The sequence below is a fragment of the Gouania willdenowi genome, chromosome 9 (assembly GCF_900634775.1).
Source record: "Gouania willdenowi chromosome 9, fGouWil2.1, whole genome shotgun sequence".
In the NCBI taxonomy this organism is placed as follows: Eukaryota; Metazoa; Chordata; class Actinopteri; order Blenniiformes; family Gobiesocidae; genus Gouania; species Gouania willdenowi.
The window spans coordinates 10,100,153-10,117,744 of NC_041052.1; the positions used below are offsets into that span (position 1 = coordinate 10,100,153).

A 17,592-nucleotide genomic window follows, 5' to 3' on the forward strand; every position below is an offset into this window, starting at 1 on the left:
TATGTAGAGAGTTGGTCACTGAGTTGTGTGTGTTAGAGCAGTGTTATCACATGCTTTACAGCAGAAGTAAACCAGTACGTAGCGAGTAGCGGCTACCAATAGCTGCATGTCATGTTAAGAGTTATGGTTTAGTGGCTAATAAATAAAGCTAAGTTATTGAAGAAACCCACTTTGGATTATTCTACATGTGAGTGCAAGGATTTGACTAGGGTCGGGCTGGAAGGGGTTAAGATAATCAAAAAAATAGCTTTATTCTGGTTCAGACGAATTTGTGCTATTATTCTGTCAGTCTTGGGCCGTGTTGGGTCTAGATTTTTAGGCCAGCTTTAATCTAGACACTAAATCTACTGCTCAGTTGAGGTTTTGTTCATTCAGACAAGGTTTTTCAGGAATCTCGCTGGAACTATTACATGGAAGTGAAGTGAAACTTCAAAGAAACCATCAAAGGCAATCAGCAAAACTCCTCTGACTAAGACTGGCAGTTGACAGTTGAAACATGTAAGGAGATAAAGCATTTCCTGAAAAACCTCAACTTAACATACTATTCAAAAAGAAGAAAAAATGATCCTCGCTGGAACTACTAAATATAGAACCTCAAATAAAACTATTGTTAAAAATAAACCATTGAAGGCAGTAAACTGGAGGCTTAAAGCTGCAGTCTGTATAATTTTGAATCTAGCATGATTTGAGCTAGCATGATCTTAAGCTCAAACCCCCCATGTGGATTCTTTACTTTTGCTCATTATTTTCGTAAACTGTCATTTAGACCATTATACCCAGTATAACAAAAAAGTGTTTTGAACAGCATTGCAGACTCTACATTGAAATGACTCACAGCCATCAGATTAGTATTTCCTAATTTACAGTAACATAGAAATAAACAAAATTTGCCAAATAATGAGAACTCTGTCAGATTTGGATTCCTTTTTAAATGAAAATTATCTACCATTGATTGTCTGACCAATGGTGGGATTAAATTATGATAAAAACAATACTGAATTGGTATTATAAAGAATACCATAAAATACAGACCAAAAACATACATCTACACAAACATCACAAAATCCAATCTTTGTGCCAGTTTAAAAACACATCTAATTTATTCAAAGTATCTCTGTGTTTCTTCATGGCCTCCCTTTCACAGTGCTCACAGTGTTGCCCATTAACCTTTAATCAACTAATAACCCTCTTGTAATCAAACCCTGATCCATTTGGCGTTTACTTCAGCGGTACTTTACCAAGAACGAGCCTTCCACTCAAACGCTGAAAAATTAAACCCTTACAAGGCCATGCTGAGAGTCATAAAAGCCCATACGATCACACGGCTAAGCATCCCCACACGGACCAATAACTGATCTTCACAGTACAAAGCTCTGCAGCCTCTTTTCATGTCACTTTCATTGAGTGGAGGGCTACAGTGCACGCGCCATAAAGTGGTTGAGCCCATTCAAGGGACTAAAGAGGACAAAGCTGAGCTCGCTGTGCCACTACAAACTCCCAGCCAAATAGCAACCAAGCAAAGAGATAGAGACGGGTAGGGCGAGGAGGGGCTAGTGATGTTAAATTCATCTGCTGAATACATTTAAAGGAAAATAAACAAAAGTGGGTCGGTGTACAACAGCAAAAGTTCAGTTTTATCAGGAGTTGACACCGATGACTGCAGAAAAATTCAATATTTTTTGTACAGTAAATTATAATAAACTATATAAAAAAAACATTTCCACAGCAGAAGGCATTCAAATATAGGAGAGAAACTGGTCTAATTTTACTCCATGAGTAAAAGTTTTCGTTCCAGTTTTCCCACGTTAATTTGAAAAAATACAATTCTTAATAAAATGTACATAGTATACAAACATTTTAAGTGCCATAGTGACTGTACATTATCTACATTAATTCTTTTGTTGTTCTTTGGAAAATACCAGTATAATTTTTCAGTGAAATGGTCCCAAACTTTTGAGACTTTAGGTTGGTTCTTCTTCTGTTGCGCCATTCTTCTTCACAATGTAAATGGTAAAGCGGCACTGATGATTTTATCATGAATTTTCAACTTTAAATGACGTGTCGACGCACATTTTTTTTGTCAACATGATCAATTATGTAATTCATAATTTTTGCATTACAGTATATGTTACACACGTGGGTGGTGCGAATCAATAAAAGGTCTATATATTTAATACTATTTTTTCTTTGGCCCCCCCTTGCAATAATCTGAAACTCCACCTATGCCTCCAAGAGAAATACGTGGAGAAAAATGTGTAATGACTGGTTAGTTTAGACTTTGGAAGTAGGATTCAATTAATTTAATGTTTGTTTAACAGGTTAGTCATGTATAGGCCCATATGCGTCCCATCCATCTTATATATTTGTTTGCTCATGGAAGAATTTAACCCAGAAAACCAAAGCAAGGAAGAATTCTAAAGAAACACAGGTCTAAAATCAAGCCTAGAACCCCAATGTGTTTCAATGCTGTTGATCTTTAAACATCTTGACTTGCCTGCAGTGCTGCTGTCAAACCATCTCCATCATTGTTAGTGAATGCTAATTCACTGTTTCTGCTTTCTAAGAGCTCACCATGTGTGGAGCTGCCCTCTGTGTTCTTGGTGCCTGCGTTAGAGATCAGCAGTAGGATGCAGACCAGTATCTCCAGATGTTTACTCCCAGTGAGGACTCTACACCTCTACCTGCTTGTACTCTTTCATTTGGCGTTCTGTTCCCAGCTGGGTGAGGAGTTCCACTCAATAAGTTCTTGTTTCACTTCAAGATTAGTTTTAGTTTAGTCATTTAGTTGCTGAAAAGGTGAAAAAGCGTCAGCTCAAAGACAGATAAAGTACCAGTCATAAGCTTTATTTCTCACAACTGCTCTAACTTTAAATAAATCAAGAAATAAATGACACTATAGCACCTACAACATTTTTTTAATCACTTTTCTTACAGCCTTTTAGTTATTTTTTTTTTGTCATTAAGTTTACAAAGTACCATTCAGTTCATCCCCAATTCCCATATTTGATTTAGCTTTTTGTTAACTTTGCAAAACATCTTTCAAGCTTCTTTATACAAATATTTGTAAATGAGGTATCAGAATCAACTTTATTGACCAAGTAATGTATGTTATACGCACGAGGAATTTGACTTGGTGAACTGTGCTCTCTCTAATAGTGTAAACATTAAATAATAACAATCAACTAGAAAAAAAATAAAAAATCTAAACATAAATATAAACAGTAGCTAGACTAATGTGTGCAAAACTAAATGAAATAACAAGATAACAATAACAAGATAAGATAATAATAATAATAATAATAATAATAATAATAATAATAATAATAATAGTGCAGTAGTGTGTGAATATTATATTGCATTGATTGTTTATTCACATTATAGTTTTCTTTGTTAACATTTAAGTACGGAGATCTAGAAAAAATGAAAGGGGTAGGATTAGATACATACTGTGAATACTTCTTCCTACTCCTTTCTGTTCATGTAAACTGAGATGCATAAGAATTTAAAGATGCAATATACCATTTTGTAGTTATTTCTCATTAATGTTAATTTATCTTTTTTATTTTTAACTGTTTTTAAGTTGTCATTTACGTGATCAAAATAAATAAATGAATAAATAAATAAACAAAATAAAATCTTTTCACAGTCTTTCTGTTCATGTTCCTTCAGGTTTGGAGGATGTGTTCTTTGATCCACAGGACCAGACGGTCAGAGAAGGAGATGGAATGTTCTTCCAGTGTGTTTCAGGAGAGAGCTCACCTCCAGCCAGCATCACCTGGTTCAGGGATGGAAACAGGATCAACAGAGGAAGATGGATTCAGGCACGTATGAACACACAACATTATCCAGATGTTCCAACACAAAAAGATCATGAAGAACACATTATCCCTGAAGGGCATCCATGATGCGCCACAGTTAAGCCACTTATTTATCAATTGGCCTCTAGTTACCCATAAGGTTTCATGAAGTAATGAAAAATCATTTATTGACGCATCCAAATAATCTGTTAAACCAGGGTTTTAAGCTTGGGGTCGCCTGAAATGTCTCGTAACAATAAAATTAAATAAACAAAAATACTGATTTCAACTGAAGTTTTCTTAACTGTATTTATTTTTCTATTTTGCACAATAAAAAAGAAAACTCCAATACATTTTATCACAGAAATAGGCATGCAGTGCAGAAAGGGGCAGAAACCTCAAAGAACTTTATTATTCTCAATCTCAAACAACTGCATTTTATACTTTCAATTTCTCAATCATAAATCTAGTTCAAATTTTATTTTCTCTTCAAACTAATTGAAGAGAAAATAAAATTCTCTGGGGTCGACGGAAATTTGTGATGTAAAAATGGGGTCACGACAAGGAAAAGGTTGTGTTAAAACTTTAAAAAGCTTGTTTAAAAGCTTTTGTTATTGTATGAACCTCATCATATTCAAGGACCTTTGTCAGTGGTCATGCACATGTAAAAAAAACATAAACATTTTCTTTTACAGAATTTTTTTTTTTTATGAAATTGGTTTGTAAAGCCATTAGAAAACTTCAAGAGAGTTTAAGAGTTTATATGCCAAATATTACAGGAGTGTGTTAGTCTTACATTATTTATATTCAAGTTGATTGAAGAAACACTTTTTTTTACTTTTAATCGTGAATTATGAATTATTCACAGTGACTTTCAGAAAAAGTGAACTCTTTCTTTTTGAAAAATAGTTTTGACCATAGAAATATATTTTATGTTCAGGGCGAGTATGGCGGTGGTCGTCAGAAGAAAACATCATCCAGTCTGCATCTCCTAAACGTAACTTTAGAGGATGAAGGGCTTTACATCTGTGTCACACATAATACTTTACTGAACATCAGCAAGAAGAGCAAGCCTGCAAAGCTCACTGTGCAGGGTGAGTGTGTGATCTCATGTCTGGGTCATTCCAGAATTCTTCTTTTCAGTTCTATATTCATCATTAATGAGTATTAGACTATGAAAAGCTTGATTTGCTCTTCTCAGGCATCCATTTTCAGCATAATTTTCATTACATGTTTCATTTGTTATTTGTTGTTTTTGGTGCAACCCTGTTACCAACATTCAGATACCTGGAAAGGTACATCAATTGATTCTTTTTCACTATAAATCATTTACCATTAGGCACAGAAAGTAACATTCTAACTTTCCCAGGTTTGTCCATCTTCATTCATTTATTCATCGTCCGACCCGCTTGCTCCTGTTCAGGGTCGTAGGGGTTTGCTGGTGCCTAGTTCCAGTTAGGCAGGGGCTACGCCCTGGACAGGACACCAGTCCATCACAAGAGAAACACAGAAAACCACTCCCACTCCCATTCACTCCTCCCTGTAATCTGGAGGCTCCAATTAACCTAACATACATGTTTTTAGATGGTGGGAGGAGACTAGAGTTCCTGGATATAACCCATGCAAACAGAGGGAGAACATGCAAACTCCACACAGAAAGGACCTTGGTGTCCAACCCAAGGCTTGAACCCCAGGACATACTTTCTCTGAGCCAGATGCCAACCCATTAACCACTGTAGTGCCGTTTATTTCTACTTTTGCCTTGAAAAATCCAAGAACCTCTATTGCCATTTTAAGCAGCCTGTTCTTCTACAGGACTTTACTGTGATTTATCCTGCAATGAGTTTTCTGCTGTCCTCAGCATTTGCTTAATTAAAAAATATAGTTCTTCTTATTGATGTTTCTTGTATTTTTCTGTTCTGTTCTTCTCTACTTTTATTTTAGTTCCTGCTGCATCCATTTTGGTAGCCTATCTTCTACTTCTTCAAAGTCCATGTTGCCGTTACAGAGCTGATTGGAGGGGTGTTTAACCCTTTAAATAATTTCATTCTGGTGTGCCTCTCTTTTTTCACTTTTTTTTTTGCTGGAAATGCTGTCCTTTCTCACATCAGTCTTTTTGAAGGAGCATCTTCCCTGTTTCTACACCATGCCTCTATATTTTCTCTCTTTTGTAAGTCCTACTGTGTCCTCTGTAGGTCAACATCACCAGCATGGTAGCGTCACTGCACTGCTTTTTATACGTTTTCATTGGTACTCCATGCTATAAGAAAGAAAGAAAAACATAACATAACTTCATTCATTTACCCCTTTATGACCATGACTCAATCTGTAAAATTCAGAAATAGTTTAGATTGTGCAAAGTATTTGATTGAATTATAAATAGTTTGTTATTAACAAAAAACTATAGGAAATGCAACCTTGGTATTGTATTGCAACCCTGTTACTCCAAACATAGTAAGAGGGTTGCAGATTCATGATAATGTTAGCTTTTTCTCAGTAATACAAACTAGCTTCTCATATACATTTTACTGCTGACCAAGAGGACAAACTTACTGAAGTAAATTAGTAAAGAAAAATAAATAAAACATTTGTTTTACCCTGATCATTTGCATAACAGTGCTTTGTGAGCTAGATTGAAACATTCAAAAAAAGCTGAAATTGTTGTAAAAAAATAAAGAGTAAAATATAGGATTCACCTTTTCTCTACTCGTGCTGTTGGGAAACTATTTGATGATGTCAATTCCATTGTTTCATGTGACTCACTGTTTTCTTCTTCTTCTACCATGCTAAAAACGTTAGGGTAACAGGGTTGCACTAATGTTGTGGGATACAAATTCCTTGCATAATAATTAATGTCTAAAATAATAAAAGAAAAATTTCCACAATTACAAGCGACATCTATCAAAAAATTAATACAAAAGAAAGGAAACTTGAGTTGTATTTTAAGTGTTTTTGTTGAGGTTCAATTTGGTCCTCAAGGGGGGTGGGACAAGAGAAAAATGGCATTTTAGGAGGTATTTCAGACACATTTGGGATTTAAAATAATATTTTCAATCAACATTTTCTCCAAGTTTATTTAGATTTGATGTCAGGACAAGTACAAGTTACTTATAAACTAATTGCTTTTTCCAAATTCTAGATGGATTTTGAGAAATTTAATGTCTGGGATGTAAAATGTCCTCTAATTCTGGAATGACCCGTATCACTCACGATGACGTAATCTCGGAAAAAATGTGTATTTGATCCTGAATCTTTTCCTGTTTAATTTCATCAGTTTGTCTAATTGTTCATATCATTTGGGTTTGTTCTGTTGCACAGGGGTCCCGAGGAAGCTGCAGATCATCGGAGGCCCTGACAACATCACGGTTGCTGTGGGAACTGAGGTCTCCATGCACTGCGCTGTCAGCGGCTTCCCTGTTCCCATGGTGCATTGGTTCAAAGACAGCTTCCTCCTGTCAAACTGCTCAACCTCATTCAGCCTTCACAACAATGGGCGACGGCTCACAATCAGGTCTGCTGACGAGGCCATTAGCATTTATTCAGCTATTTTTGGGTCAAACTTCTTGACAATTTACAGCACCTTTATAAAGGTTTAATAGGGTTAATACATCTTAGTGTCATTTGTTAAAGGAATGGTAAAAGTAGTTTTACAAGTAGAAGCAACTAAAAGTGCATTGATTGGTAGGATGTGTTTAAGGTGGATTTGGGGATGAACATGCACTAAAATAGTGGTTCCCAACCGTTTTTGGGTCATAACCCATTTTCTGGCGACCCCAAAATACTTTTGATTATGTTTGTTATACTGTGTTAGAAATACAGAGTGAAGATATTTTTATACTTCATTTTATTTAAACTGCTTTTATATTTGAGAAAGTAAAAATATTATATACATTTGTTTAAAAGTGTGTAATGTTTTAATTTGAAAAAGACTATTAATTAAAAAATAAATAAAAATAAAAAGGGATTTTTAAAGCAGAACATGTAACTTTTTCACCATAATATATCCTTCTCATAATCCCTATGAGGGTATTACAAGTGTTTATGGGGTCTTTCATCTCTCCCTGCTGTCTCTGGCCAGAAAACCGCACCAGCCCAATACAAACTAAAGCTAGATTATGACCGGCCCAGTGGCTGCACATGGTTGTCTACAAATTCGCTTTTCTCAAACTTATATCGTGGCGGAGCCAGCAAAAAAAAAAAGGGCAGAGAAGACCTATGTCCGAGGAACAATTCCATGCGGAACAATTCCATGCGGTGACAGCTCAGCAGCAATCACCTGTGCAACAGGCACGCACACTCGCAACCCAGCGCTCCATCAGGCAGCACACACACAAATATCCATCTATTTATCCATCCATCCATTTTCAGAGCCGCTTTGTCAGCACACACACATCACACACATATTTCCACACTCCCTTCCGTATTACTCCCACATCATTCATTTATTTTACTTGTCTCTCTTCCTCATACTGTTCACATGGTCACATGGGACTATACTGTGAAAGCACCCTTTGTGTCACTGTTGTATTAGGATTTTTCAGTGATCGGTTGCTACCGTCTTGGGAGAGCAAAGGTGTGCATGTAGCTGTGGGGTGGGGCACTACATTATTATTATTATTATTATTATTATTATTATTATTATTATTGTCGTTTGTGCATCCTTAGACACAGACTAGAGCACAATAATTAGATTACTATAATCTGTGAGCATTAATTAATTAAACTGTACTAACTAATTAAAGTAAAATATTAAACATAGTTTTGTTATTATGATTATAGAATTCTGTGATCAGTAACAAATACAAAAATTAAGGTCTCTCTCCCTCTCAATATCCTAAAAGATTATCCTTCTTAAAATGAAAAGTACATTTCTAATTTTTGACACCAATTACAACTGACGACAGCTAAAAGTTCATAGATGCCTCTATCTAACTACATGTTTAATTTGTAATCTAAATATTCTTACTTACAGTTTATCTGATGATTGATGTGTTTCACCTTCGGTTAACCATGTCCCCAGAAATGTAACCAAAGAAGATGAGGGCTCGTATCACTGTGAAGCAACAAACCAGCATGAGACGGTCAAGTCTACAAAAGGATTCTTGCTTGTTGCTGGTATTAATCACTTACTTTGTATTGTCACATTAATATTTGTACATGTATACATGAATTCAGCCTCTGTAATAAACCCAGCATTGTGCAGGCTTACAGTGGTGGGGAAACAGGAAGTAAAACAGTGCTGAGGTGAAGATGTTTTGTTTTTAGAGATGGCGTGGAGTTTTGTGCAGCAGCCCACAGACCTGAGGGTGAGGAGAGGAGATAACGTTTCAGTGGTGTGCAGACCTCCCTATAGCCGACCAGTAGCACAGGTATACTGGTTTAAAGACAACCAGCTTCTCCCTCCAATGGCTCACGTGACTGTGCTGCCCATCGGAGACCTCGTCTTTCACAGGTATGCACTGCATCAGTAACACAAGTATTCAGAGGTGAAAGTAATGGATTACAAGTACTCACGTTACTGTAAATAAGTTGATTTTATGGGTGCTAATTTGAGTGTATTTCTAAAGCTGTAATTTTACATGTACTTAAGTATGTTTCAAAAGAAGTAAAGTAATTAGTTACATTTCTACACCCAACCGTTACTGAGTAAATTATTACTTTTTGTGATTTTTTATTTCTGTTATGAAGGCACATTGAACATAATCCATATGTTCTTAGTCATGTCATTTCTGATCAATGCCCACTACCCACTTTCTTTGGTATGTTGTTACCCACATGGCACTGTTTTAGAGGTCATAAAGTTAACTATACTTAGAGCATGATACATTTGATTTTCATTTTTTTTCATCAAATTCATTGGTGTCATTTAATTTAAAAAATAATTGTACATTTTGACAACCTTTTATTTATACAGATGCCTTTGTGGAAAATAAATTAGGTTCCAATTGTGCAAGGTTTGGTCTCTTCCTTTTTAAGTTTATACATGAGATGTTTACTGTATGCAAGGGAACCGTGACAAGATTTATTACCAAAAATAAACGTGGGGGATGAAAGTCACATATGTTTTACTTTGAGTGCGACTTGATTAAGCTACTTATTACTTGTACTTGAATATTTTATGTATGACTAACTTGTACTTGTACAATCAAGTAACAGTGCTTCTACTTGAGTAGTATATATCAGTACTCTTTACACCTGGAAGTATTACAGGTATTACACCTGGAAGAAGCTATGTTCAAATTCTCAGCATCAGTACCAATCATGATAATCATAATAACAACGATATGACAGAAAAGATTGATGTATTTTTTTTTTAGTATCCAGGACAACGACAGTGGCAGCTACTTCTGCAGGGCCTCAAACATCCACCTTCAAAGGTTCCTCACATCCAGGAGAGTGACTATATCTGTGCTTGGTAGGATTTTCATTATTATTATACAATACAGTTTAGTTAAATCGTTTACTATTTAATACCTCAGTGTGCCCCCTCCCGTTATCAGTACCTCCATCAGTGAAGCTGTGGCCACAGGCCTTGACGGTGCCTGTGGGAGCTCGGGTGGTGTTGGAGTGCCAAGTATCCGGCCACCCTCCACCTTCCATGAGCTGGGTTAAAAAAGGCTACTCCAAGCAGACGGGGGGCAAAGTAGCACTGGGGTAAGTTCTTACACTGAGTTTTTATTCATGTTAATTCCAACAAATGCATGGTAACCATTTTTTTCCTCATCCAGGCTGAGAAATGCCACTCTCTCCATTCAGTCAGCCAGGAGCTTTGATGAGGGGGCTTATGTGTGCGAGGCCTCCAACAGTCTGGGACAAAGCAGAAGCACAGCACTGCTTAGAGTCACAGGTACATTTTAGCCAATCAGCCCATTACTAAATTGATTTATGATTGATTTAGAAACTGCGCAGCTTTGTCTGAGTCAAGTCAGAATCATTTATGTAGTAGGTTTTGTTCTCAAAGCTGCTATTGCTGTAGTTTGATCAGATACATAAACTTTTTTTTTTATTCTTTAAAGGAGCTATTTGATAATTATTGTTCCTCCTTTTTCCAAGTCCATTTACCATTTACATTTAAAAGAATGGGGAGACTTTCTACCCAGTGTGCTAAACATAAAAAAAACTATATGCCTATTTAACTAAGAAAATGTCATCTTAAAATTAAAAAGAGTGACTACCTCCCACTTAAAATGGGACTGTTCCATATAAGTATAGGTTACTAGCTGCTAGCTTATTCTGCTTTTAGAAGAAGTTAACAAAAAGTAGCCACTGCTGGAGAAAAACTTTTAATTTTTTCTTATACTGTTAATTTCATTTTCTCTTCCCATTTGTCTTACAGTGAGCCCAGTCATAGTAACCTTCATGGACCAGTTGAGCTGCGTGATTGGTATTTCAGTATCTCTACCCTGCAGAGCAGTTGGTGTTCATCCCATTACATACACTTGGTCCAGGGGCGGAGCACAGATAAAGTCCTCCATCAACACCTCAGAAGGTATAGACTCAAGAATCTAAATTTACAGTCATCTTTATTTACTTCAAATTGATGTCAAAAGAATGAGGAAAAATTTCAACTTTCACAGCGTTCAAGAAGGATGTGCGTACGATTTGGGTCCCTGTGACTTAATAATCTTCTGTTTTTAACCTGTCCAGATGGAACCTTAAACATTCCCACTGTGCAACACTCAGATTCAGGTGAGTATTACTGTACAGCAGAGAACCGAGCTGGACGGCAGCAGAGACGCACCATTCTCTCTATCAGAGGTAAGGCTTTCTTTTGCTCATTGAGATATTTTTGTTACTGAAATAGATTTACAACTTTTGCACATATCTCATTTTCAAAAATAGCCTCCTTGTGCTGACATGTTGCTATTCTTGCCTAATCTTTTTTTTAAACTGTCCTTTCTCAAAAGATGAAGATCATCCAGAGGATAGAAATGTGCAGACACAACAAATGTTGTCTACCGTGAGTGTAACATGTCACTATTTCTGTGGCGCCTGTTCTTGTAAAACAGTGAAATAATTACATTGATTGTACCACTAGAAGTCACATTACTAATACAATGTGACTTGTTGCTCTTTTTGTGCTCAGCCTTCATTTTTTGTCATCTCATAACACTACATCTCTTTTTGTTTCTTTTAGGCCACTAACACAGGTAAATCTCTACCAATTACCTAAATGTGTGATCTTGTGAATAATCAATACCTTGAAAATATATATATATATATATATTTTCAAATGTGTGGGGCCAGCCAAAGGAAGAATCACGTACTTGTACATTCAATTTACATTTTCACATTATTTTTACACAGTAGTCTATTACCATAGGCTAACTTCAAAGTTTTAAACAGTCAATCCAAAGGTGAATGCTGTGTCAGACAACTAATAATGTACAAAGAAAGTGAAACTGTCAGTCCAGGTAGTACAACCTTTATTTTAGATATTGTAAATTACACACAATCTATTTTTAATTTTCACTTTCTGTATCAGTTAAATAAAGGACGGTTGGCAAATCTAATTGTTGATAGCTTCAGTCAAATCATTCCAACTACGTTTTCTACTTTTCAAAAAAAGTTCAAATCTAACCACTAACGACAATCATATAAATGCAACATTTTGCTTTCAGTCAATAGTGGATGTGTTATGTATGTTACAAACCACTGCACAGAATTTCCCTTTTGTAAACAAACTGTAACAAGAGGCTGTCTGTGTAGTTTGTAAGAAAGATACTAGAGTTCAAACTTTCTACGAACCTATGGAAACGCTGATTTCTTTATTGTGCTTCCAAAACTATTGGACTTTTACATCAAACCTTAACATTTAATTGCATTCATCAAAAAAAAAAAAACAACATGTCTGTTTTCCAGGATCCGGTTCCAACAGAACATCTACGTTTCCAACATTTCTGAGGAAAGTTGAGCTTGCAGTCTCACCAAACCATCTTCTCCATCATCACCTGAATCCTCCAACATCCAGTCCATCTCTACTAATGCAGCCTCCAATTCTACCTCCCCCTCCTCGACCAAACTTTCAGGCAGTTGGTCTTCTTTCACAACAAGCAGCAAACAGTCATCCAAATTCAAACCTTCGTGCAAAAGTAACAAGTTTGAGATCAGTTAATCACAGGGAAGATTTGGGTCCAACAAACCTTCTTCCCAACAGAGAGTCTCCGATATTAAATCAATCTCAGCGAGAGAGTGGTAATAAATCTTATATAGAAGTTGAAAATCCAGGTTCTCCGGTCAGTCGGGTGACGAATGTGTCTCCCTTGCTTAGAACATCTCGCTTTCTTAAGATTAATTCCTTCACAAAGACGGCAACAATAAGCCCTGGAACAGAAACTATGATGAAATATCCAGGAACGGAAGTGTCTTCACAAGCCTCACAGATATACCTTGGCACGCCATCATTCCAGATAGAAAGTCATTTGTCAACTTATCCAACTTTATCCCAACCATCCTACGCTCCTCCTCAAGAATACTTTCCGCCAAGTTATAGTCCCACAGTCCCAAATTATTTGCCTTTTACCCAACCAATGACTTCTACAGTCACCAAACTTCAACCAATCACATTAAACAATCGATTCTCAACTAGTGTCAAAGTTACTCAAAGTCAATCACATGTATCTCCAACCCAATACTCACAACTGTCACCAACCACTGCTGCGCCAGATCTAAACTCCAACTTGTCAATATTTAATCTGACGAATGAACTAAACCTGACCCAGCCAGGTTCCCCCTTTCCGTCAACCAAAACATCCAATGGTACAGAGCCAACAAGTTGGCAGATGAAGAACACCTCACACTCCCCTGTGACCAGCAATAACCCGAGGTACGTAGTAAATATAACAGAGTGAAAGAAAGGAAATAACACCTTTGTGTTCAAGGCTTTTCATGTGTTCTCCAGAGGTACTCAAAAGTCCCCTCCATGGCTACCTGTGCTGGAGAAACACGACATCCCTATTGTTGTGGGAGTTGGAGTTTCTTTAGCCTTCATCTTCATCACAGTCCTTTTTTATTCAGTAGTCCAGAAGAATGAACCTGTACCGAACTGCAGAGCAGGTCAGAGAACTCTCTCTTGTATACCTGATAGTGATAATCTGATGAAAAGCCTATTCCTTTCAAGTTAAATCACTTTTTATCAGCAGTGCAAAGAAACGTAGGTGCCCCAACACGTCACGCAGATCATCGAGCTGCAGGACGAACATATGAAAATAGGTACTTCATAATCCAAGATCTATTGTCAGAGATGGTCTCAGATGTTGACATTTAACCAGTGTTTGTTTCTGAACAGAGCTTTTGAAGATGATGACTGTGTGACAGTGATCGAGCAAAGTCCTAACATGTCAGACACCCGAGCTCGCCCTCCTGGGCCCAGTTTGGTCACGGTGCAGATGGAACCCACTTTTGAGAACTGTCAAGGGAACACACAGCGTACTATGGATGAGCACTCGGTCACTGTAGAAACGTATCCAGAGCCCATTGAGGAAACAAAGGTCTGAGAACACAAAATCTAATTTTTTTTTGCTAAGTCATTGTTTTCACTTCAAACATGTTATTTAAAAAAATATCAAACCATCGACCCCAGTTTAGTTTACCATCAGCGTTCCCATTTTCATTACACTTTGATGAGAAAGGTAAATTTAAAAAGTGACTTGGATCTTCTTCTGCTTGGATATTTTATGTGCCTACTTCACATATTGTAAGTGCAAACTAGGGCACATGGGGTACACTTTAGGACATCCTCAGTTCTCAGAGTGATGTATTAGGTATCAGGAAAACCTCTGTCACTTGTCAAACCAAAAGCCTTTAGATGAAACGGCCTCAGGCTTCAAAATAAATGTCATCAGACTAAATGGCCTCAAATAAAACTGCCTGATGCCGTAAAACACAACATGACGTTGTATTTTGAAGAAACCGGAAATAAATATGTCATCAATATGTGTTAGTTTGGACACAACAATAAGTTGACAGCTGTTATTTTCTATTTATTCTTAAAGGCTAAGATATATCAACGTTTCATTTGACTACGTATTTATTAATCAAACAATGCGTTGATATATCGGAAAGAACAGCTTTTCAACTTCAAAATGAAACGCTATGTCGTGTTTTACGGTCTGAGGACGTCGAGTATGATTACTTTTATTTTGAAGCCTGAGTTTAATTTGACGGCATTTGGTTTTACAAGTGACGCCGTTTTATTCGACAGAGGTTTTGCTGAGACATGAGGGACGTTTGGTCTGATAAATGACAGATGTTTTCCTGATACCTCACTCTGAGACCTAAGGATGTCCTAAAATGTACACCGTACACCAGATTGAAAATGACTTTGACAACCCTTGCTTGGACAAATCTTGGGGTATTGAAAACTATTGTTTGTGTTGTAGATCGACCCTGGTTTGGACGAGGAGAAGGAAGGCAGTTTGTCCCAGCCCAGTATCCAGCTGCACTGTGCAGAAGACTGGACCAGCACCAGGGACGACAATCCCAGTCCGTGCCACGATGCTCTGCCTCCCCCGTTCTCCCTACCCTCTCGTTCTCCGTCCCTTTCTTCCCCCTCCAGACACAGGGACAGCCTGCACTCATCTTTAACCCTTCACAGTGCTGAACCCTGCGTAGCCCCCATCCATCACAGCCTCAGTATCTCCCGTGGCAACCCCCCATTACTGCTGTCCCACAACGTCTCTCTGGGCCTTACAACGGTAGCTGTAGATGTCCATTTCTACCCATCTGCCACTGTTTCAATGGCAGTGGAAACCAGTACGCACATCAATTCAGTCTCAAATTCCACTTCAGTGACTGCTCCTCTGTTTGGTCCATCAGTGAACAGCCAGGAGGAAGACCAGTCAACGTCCAAGTACCAGCCCAAGTAGACACAGACTGTTTTTCTACAAATATGTGATGTAAGAGTTCTTTATGAATTTTTGCAGCGACTATGAAATAAAACATCTGTTTTGGAAAATAAACTATTTGGGGTTTGGCTACTTGTTTGTTAACTTCTAGATCTAAGCTGTGGGAGATTTAAAAGAATGTCATCACTCTTTATATCAAACTTTGATTATTAATGTCTTATATTTTTCCACATCAAAAGTAAAATATTTTACAATGGGCTCCTTTTTTGTACTTTCATAGTGTTGTCCTCAAGTACATTATTAGCTATATTTTAGCTTCTTAGCACTTTGTTTCTTGTTCTGTACTGAATGCTGTATTTATTGTGTTGTTTCTCTATTTTTACTATGGAAACTACAAGGAGAAAATGTAAAAATAATGATTTTTTTTTTCACCTAAGTTATAATATATTGTTCAGGGTTAGCTTGTTTAAAAAGACTTTAGTTAGTAGGTTCTCTAGCGATACAGCCAAGGATACCATAATGTGCAATATGTACTTATCAAAGACAACCTGCTTCATTTGACTCTCATACATCAACTTACTTGACTGTTACACCATTTTTTAAACCAAAGGAAGGTCAAATTTGTACACCAATAAACATTTGTGTCTTATTGAAAAATGTAGTCCAGCCTTTTTGTTATTAACAGGTGTCACCATAATAAACTTAGTAAACTTGAAGCTTATGCAAAGCTAGAATTATGGTTTTGTGTTCACAAGATGACATAATTTTACCGGTAGGTTACAACAGCTACGTTTTAACCAAAGGCAATTTTTAAATCTTGGATTAAGTCAGGCTCTTCTAAAATGTTAGTAGCACATTGGTTTATTATAAATCATAGTACGTCAACCACCAAGCTACCATTTGAACTGTTATAAGATCTAATAAATGTTAAATCCAGATACAAACTGCAGTATTAAACTGTGTTTAATAAGATGTTTATGCTTTTCATAATACAGGTAAGTACCATATGTGAAGAAAAATCCGCACACTGTTTTCACCCGTTTTTCCTTGATTTGATGTGTGCCATTACGCTCTTCGGGGATATTTTTATTTTAGATAACCTTTATGCCAGAAAGACCATTAAAGGGCCTATGTAAAACTAAATCAACTTTTATGTGCTTTAAACATCATAAAAGTGCTATTTGGGCTTCATACACATGACCAAAGTGTCCGGTCTATAGACACGCCCACTCATGAATAGTTATAAGTAATCCGCAAATCTGTCTGTTTGTGTAGAGTTGCTCAGAGAGTGACTTTTCAGAGGCTAAAACTCTGGAAAACAGGCGAGGTCGGGAAAATAAACCTCAAATACTATGTTTTTGGGGTTCTTAGAACAAATGGAGATGGTTGAAAAATAGCATGACATGGGACCTTTAAAGTTCACAGGTTCTGGTTTGAGAGGGAGGGTAAAAAAATACATTGGAAATTTTAAATGCAGTGATGATGCAGTCACCTAAAGAGTCATTAAAATGCAAAACGAAGCCCCAAGGATGAAATACAAACTACGTTATGATCAAAAATAGAGATTGTAAATAAGATGATGACAAATGAAACATCAGGGGAAGGACTTGAGAGTTGAGCTGTGAAGTTGAATTAAGACAAAGTTACAAAACGTTAAACAGAGTTAAAACAAAAGTCAAAAAATATTTAGTCATGAATAGCCTACATACCAATGCAAACCTAGGGAATGCAATGTTTAGGAATGTTTGATTATACAATATATATATTTCTTAAAACATTAAATCCACATGAATAATCCTTATAAGTGGTGGGCCAATACACTATGTTCATTATAAGACATGATATAGGATAATGGTTCATGATAATGATACAGCGTGATATTTTTGGAAAGGAAAAAAAAGACTAAAATAATTGCAGTTGGAAAATTAACTGTGCCTTTATCTCACTTT

The 17,592-nt window shown here is 36.8% G+C and overlaps 1 protein-coding gene across 1 annotated transcript; it reads left to right on the top strand.

Annotated features, from left to right (window-relative positions):
- Nucleotides 1–2,258: 2,258 nt before the first annotated feature.
- LOC114469411 (uncharacterized) lies at nucleotides 2,259–15,664 on the top strand. Its single transcript, XM_028456920.1, has 18 exons — nucleotides 2,259–2,265; nucleotides 3,670–3,821; nucleotides 4,738–4,891; nucleotides 7,116–7,308; nucleotides 8,818–8,912; nucleotides 9,063–9,249; nucleotides 10,115–10,212; nucleotides 10,298–10,451; nucleotides 10,526–10,644; nucleotides 11,134–11,286; nucleotides 11,445–11,555; nucleotides 11,705–11,757; nucleotides 11,935–11,947; nucleotides 12,660–13,623; nucleotides 13,699–13,853; nucleotides 13,940–14,009; nucleotides 14,086–14,287; nucleotides 15,179–15,664. Exons 1-18 carry the CDS (start codon nucleotides 2,259–2,261, stop codon nucleotides 15,662–15,664), a joined length of 3,366 nt encoding a protein of 1,121 aa, XP_028312721.1.
- The last annotated feature ends 1,928 nt before the right edge of the window (nucleotides 15,665–17,592 follow it).

What these genes read in the sequence shown, in the direction of transcription:
- LOC114469411 (XM_028456920.1), top strand. An exon ending in AGTGACTATATCTGTGCTTG is followed by an intron (nt 10,213 to 10,297) that starts GTAGGATTTTCA and finishes TCCCGTTATCAG; the next exon opens with TACCTCCATCAGTGAAGCTG. An exon ending in GGGGGCAAAGTAGCACTGGG is followed by an intron (nt 10,452 to 10,525) that starts GTAAGTTCTTAC and finishes TTCCTCATCCAG; the next exon opens with GCTGAGAAATGCCACTCTCT.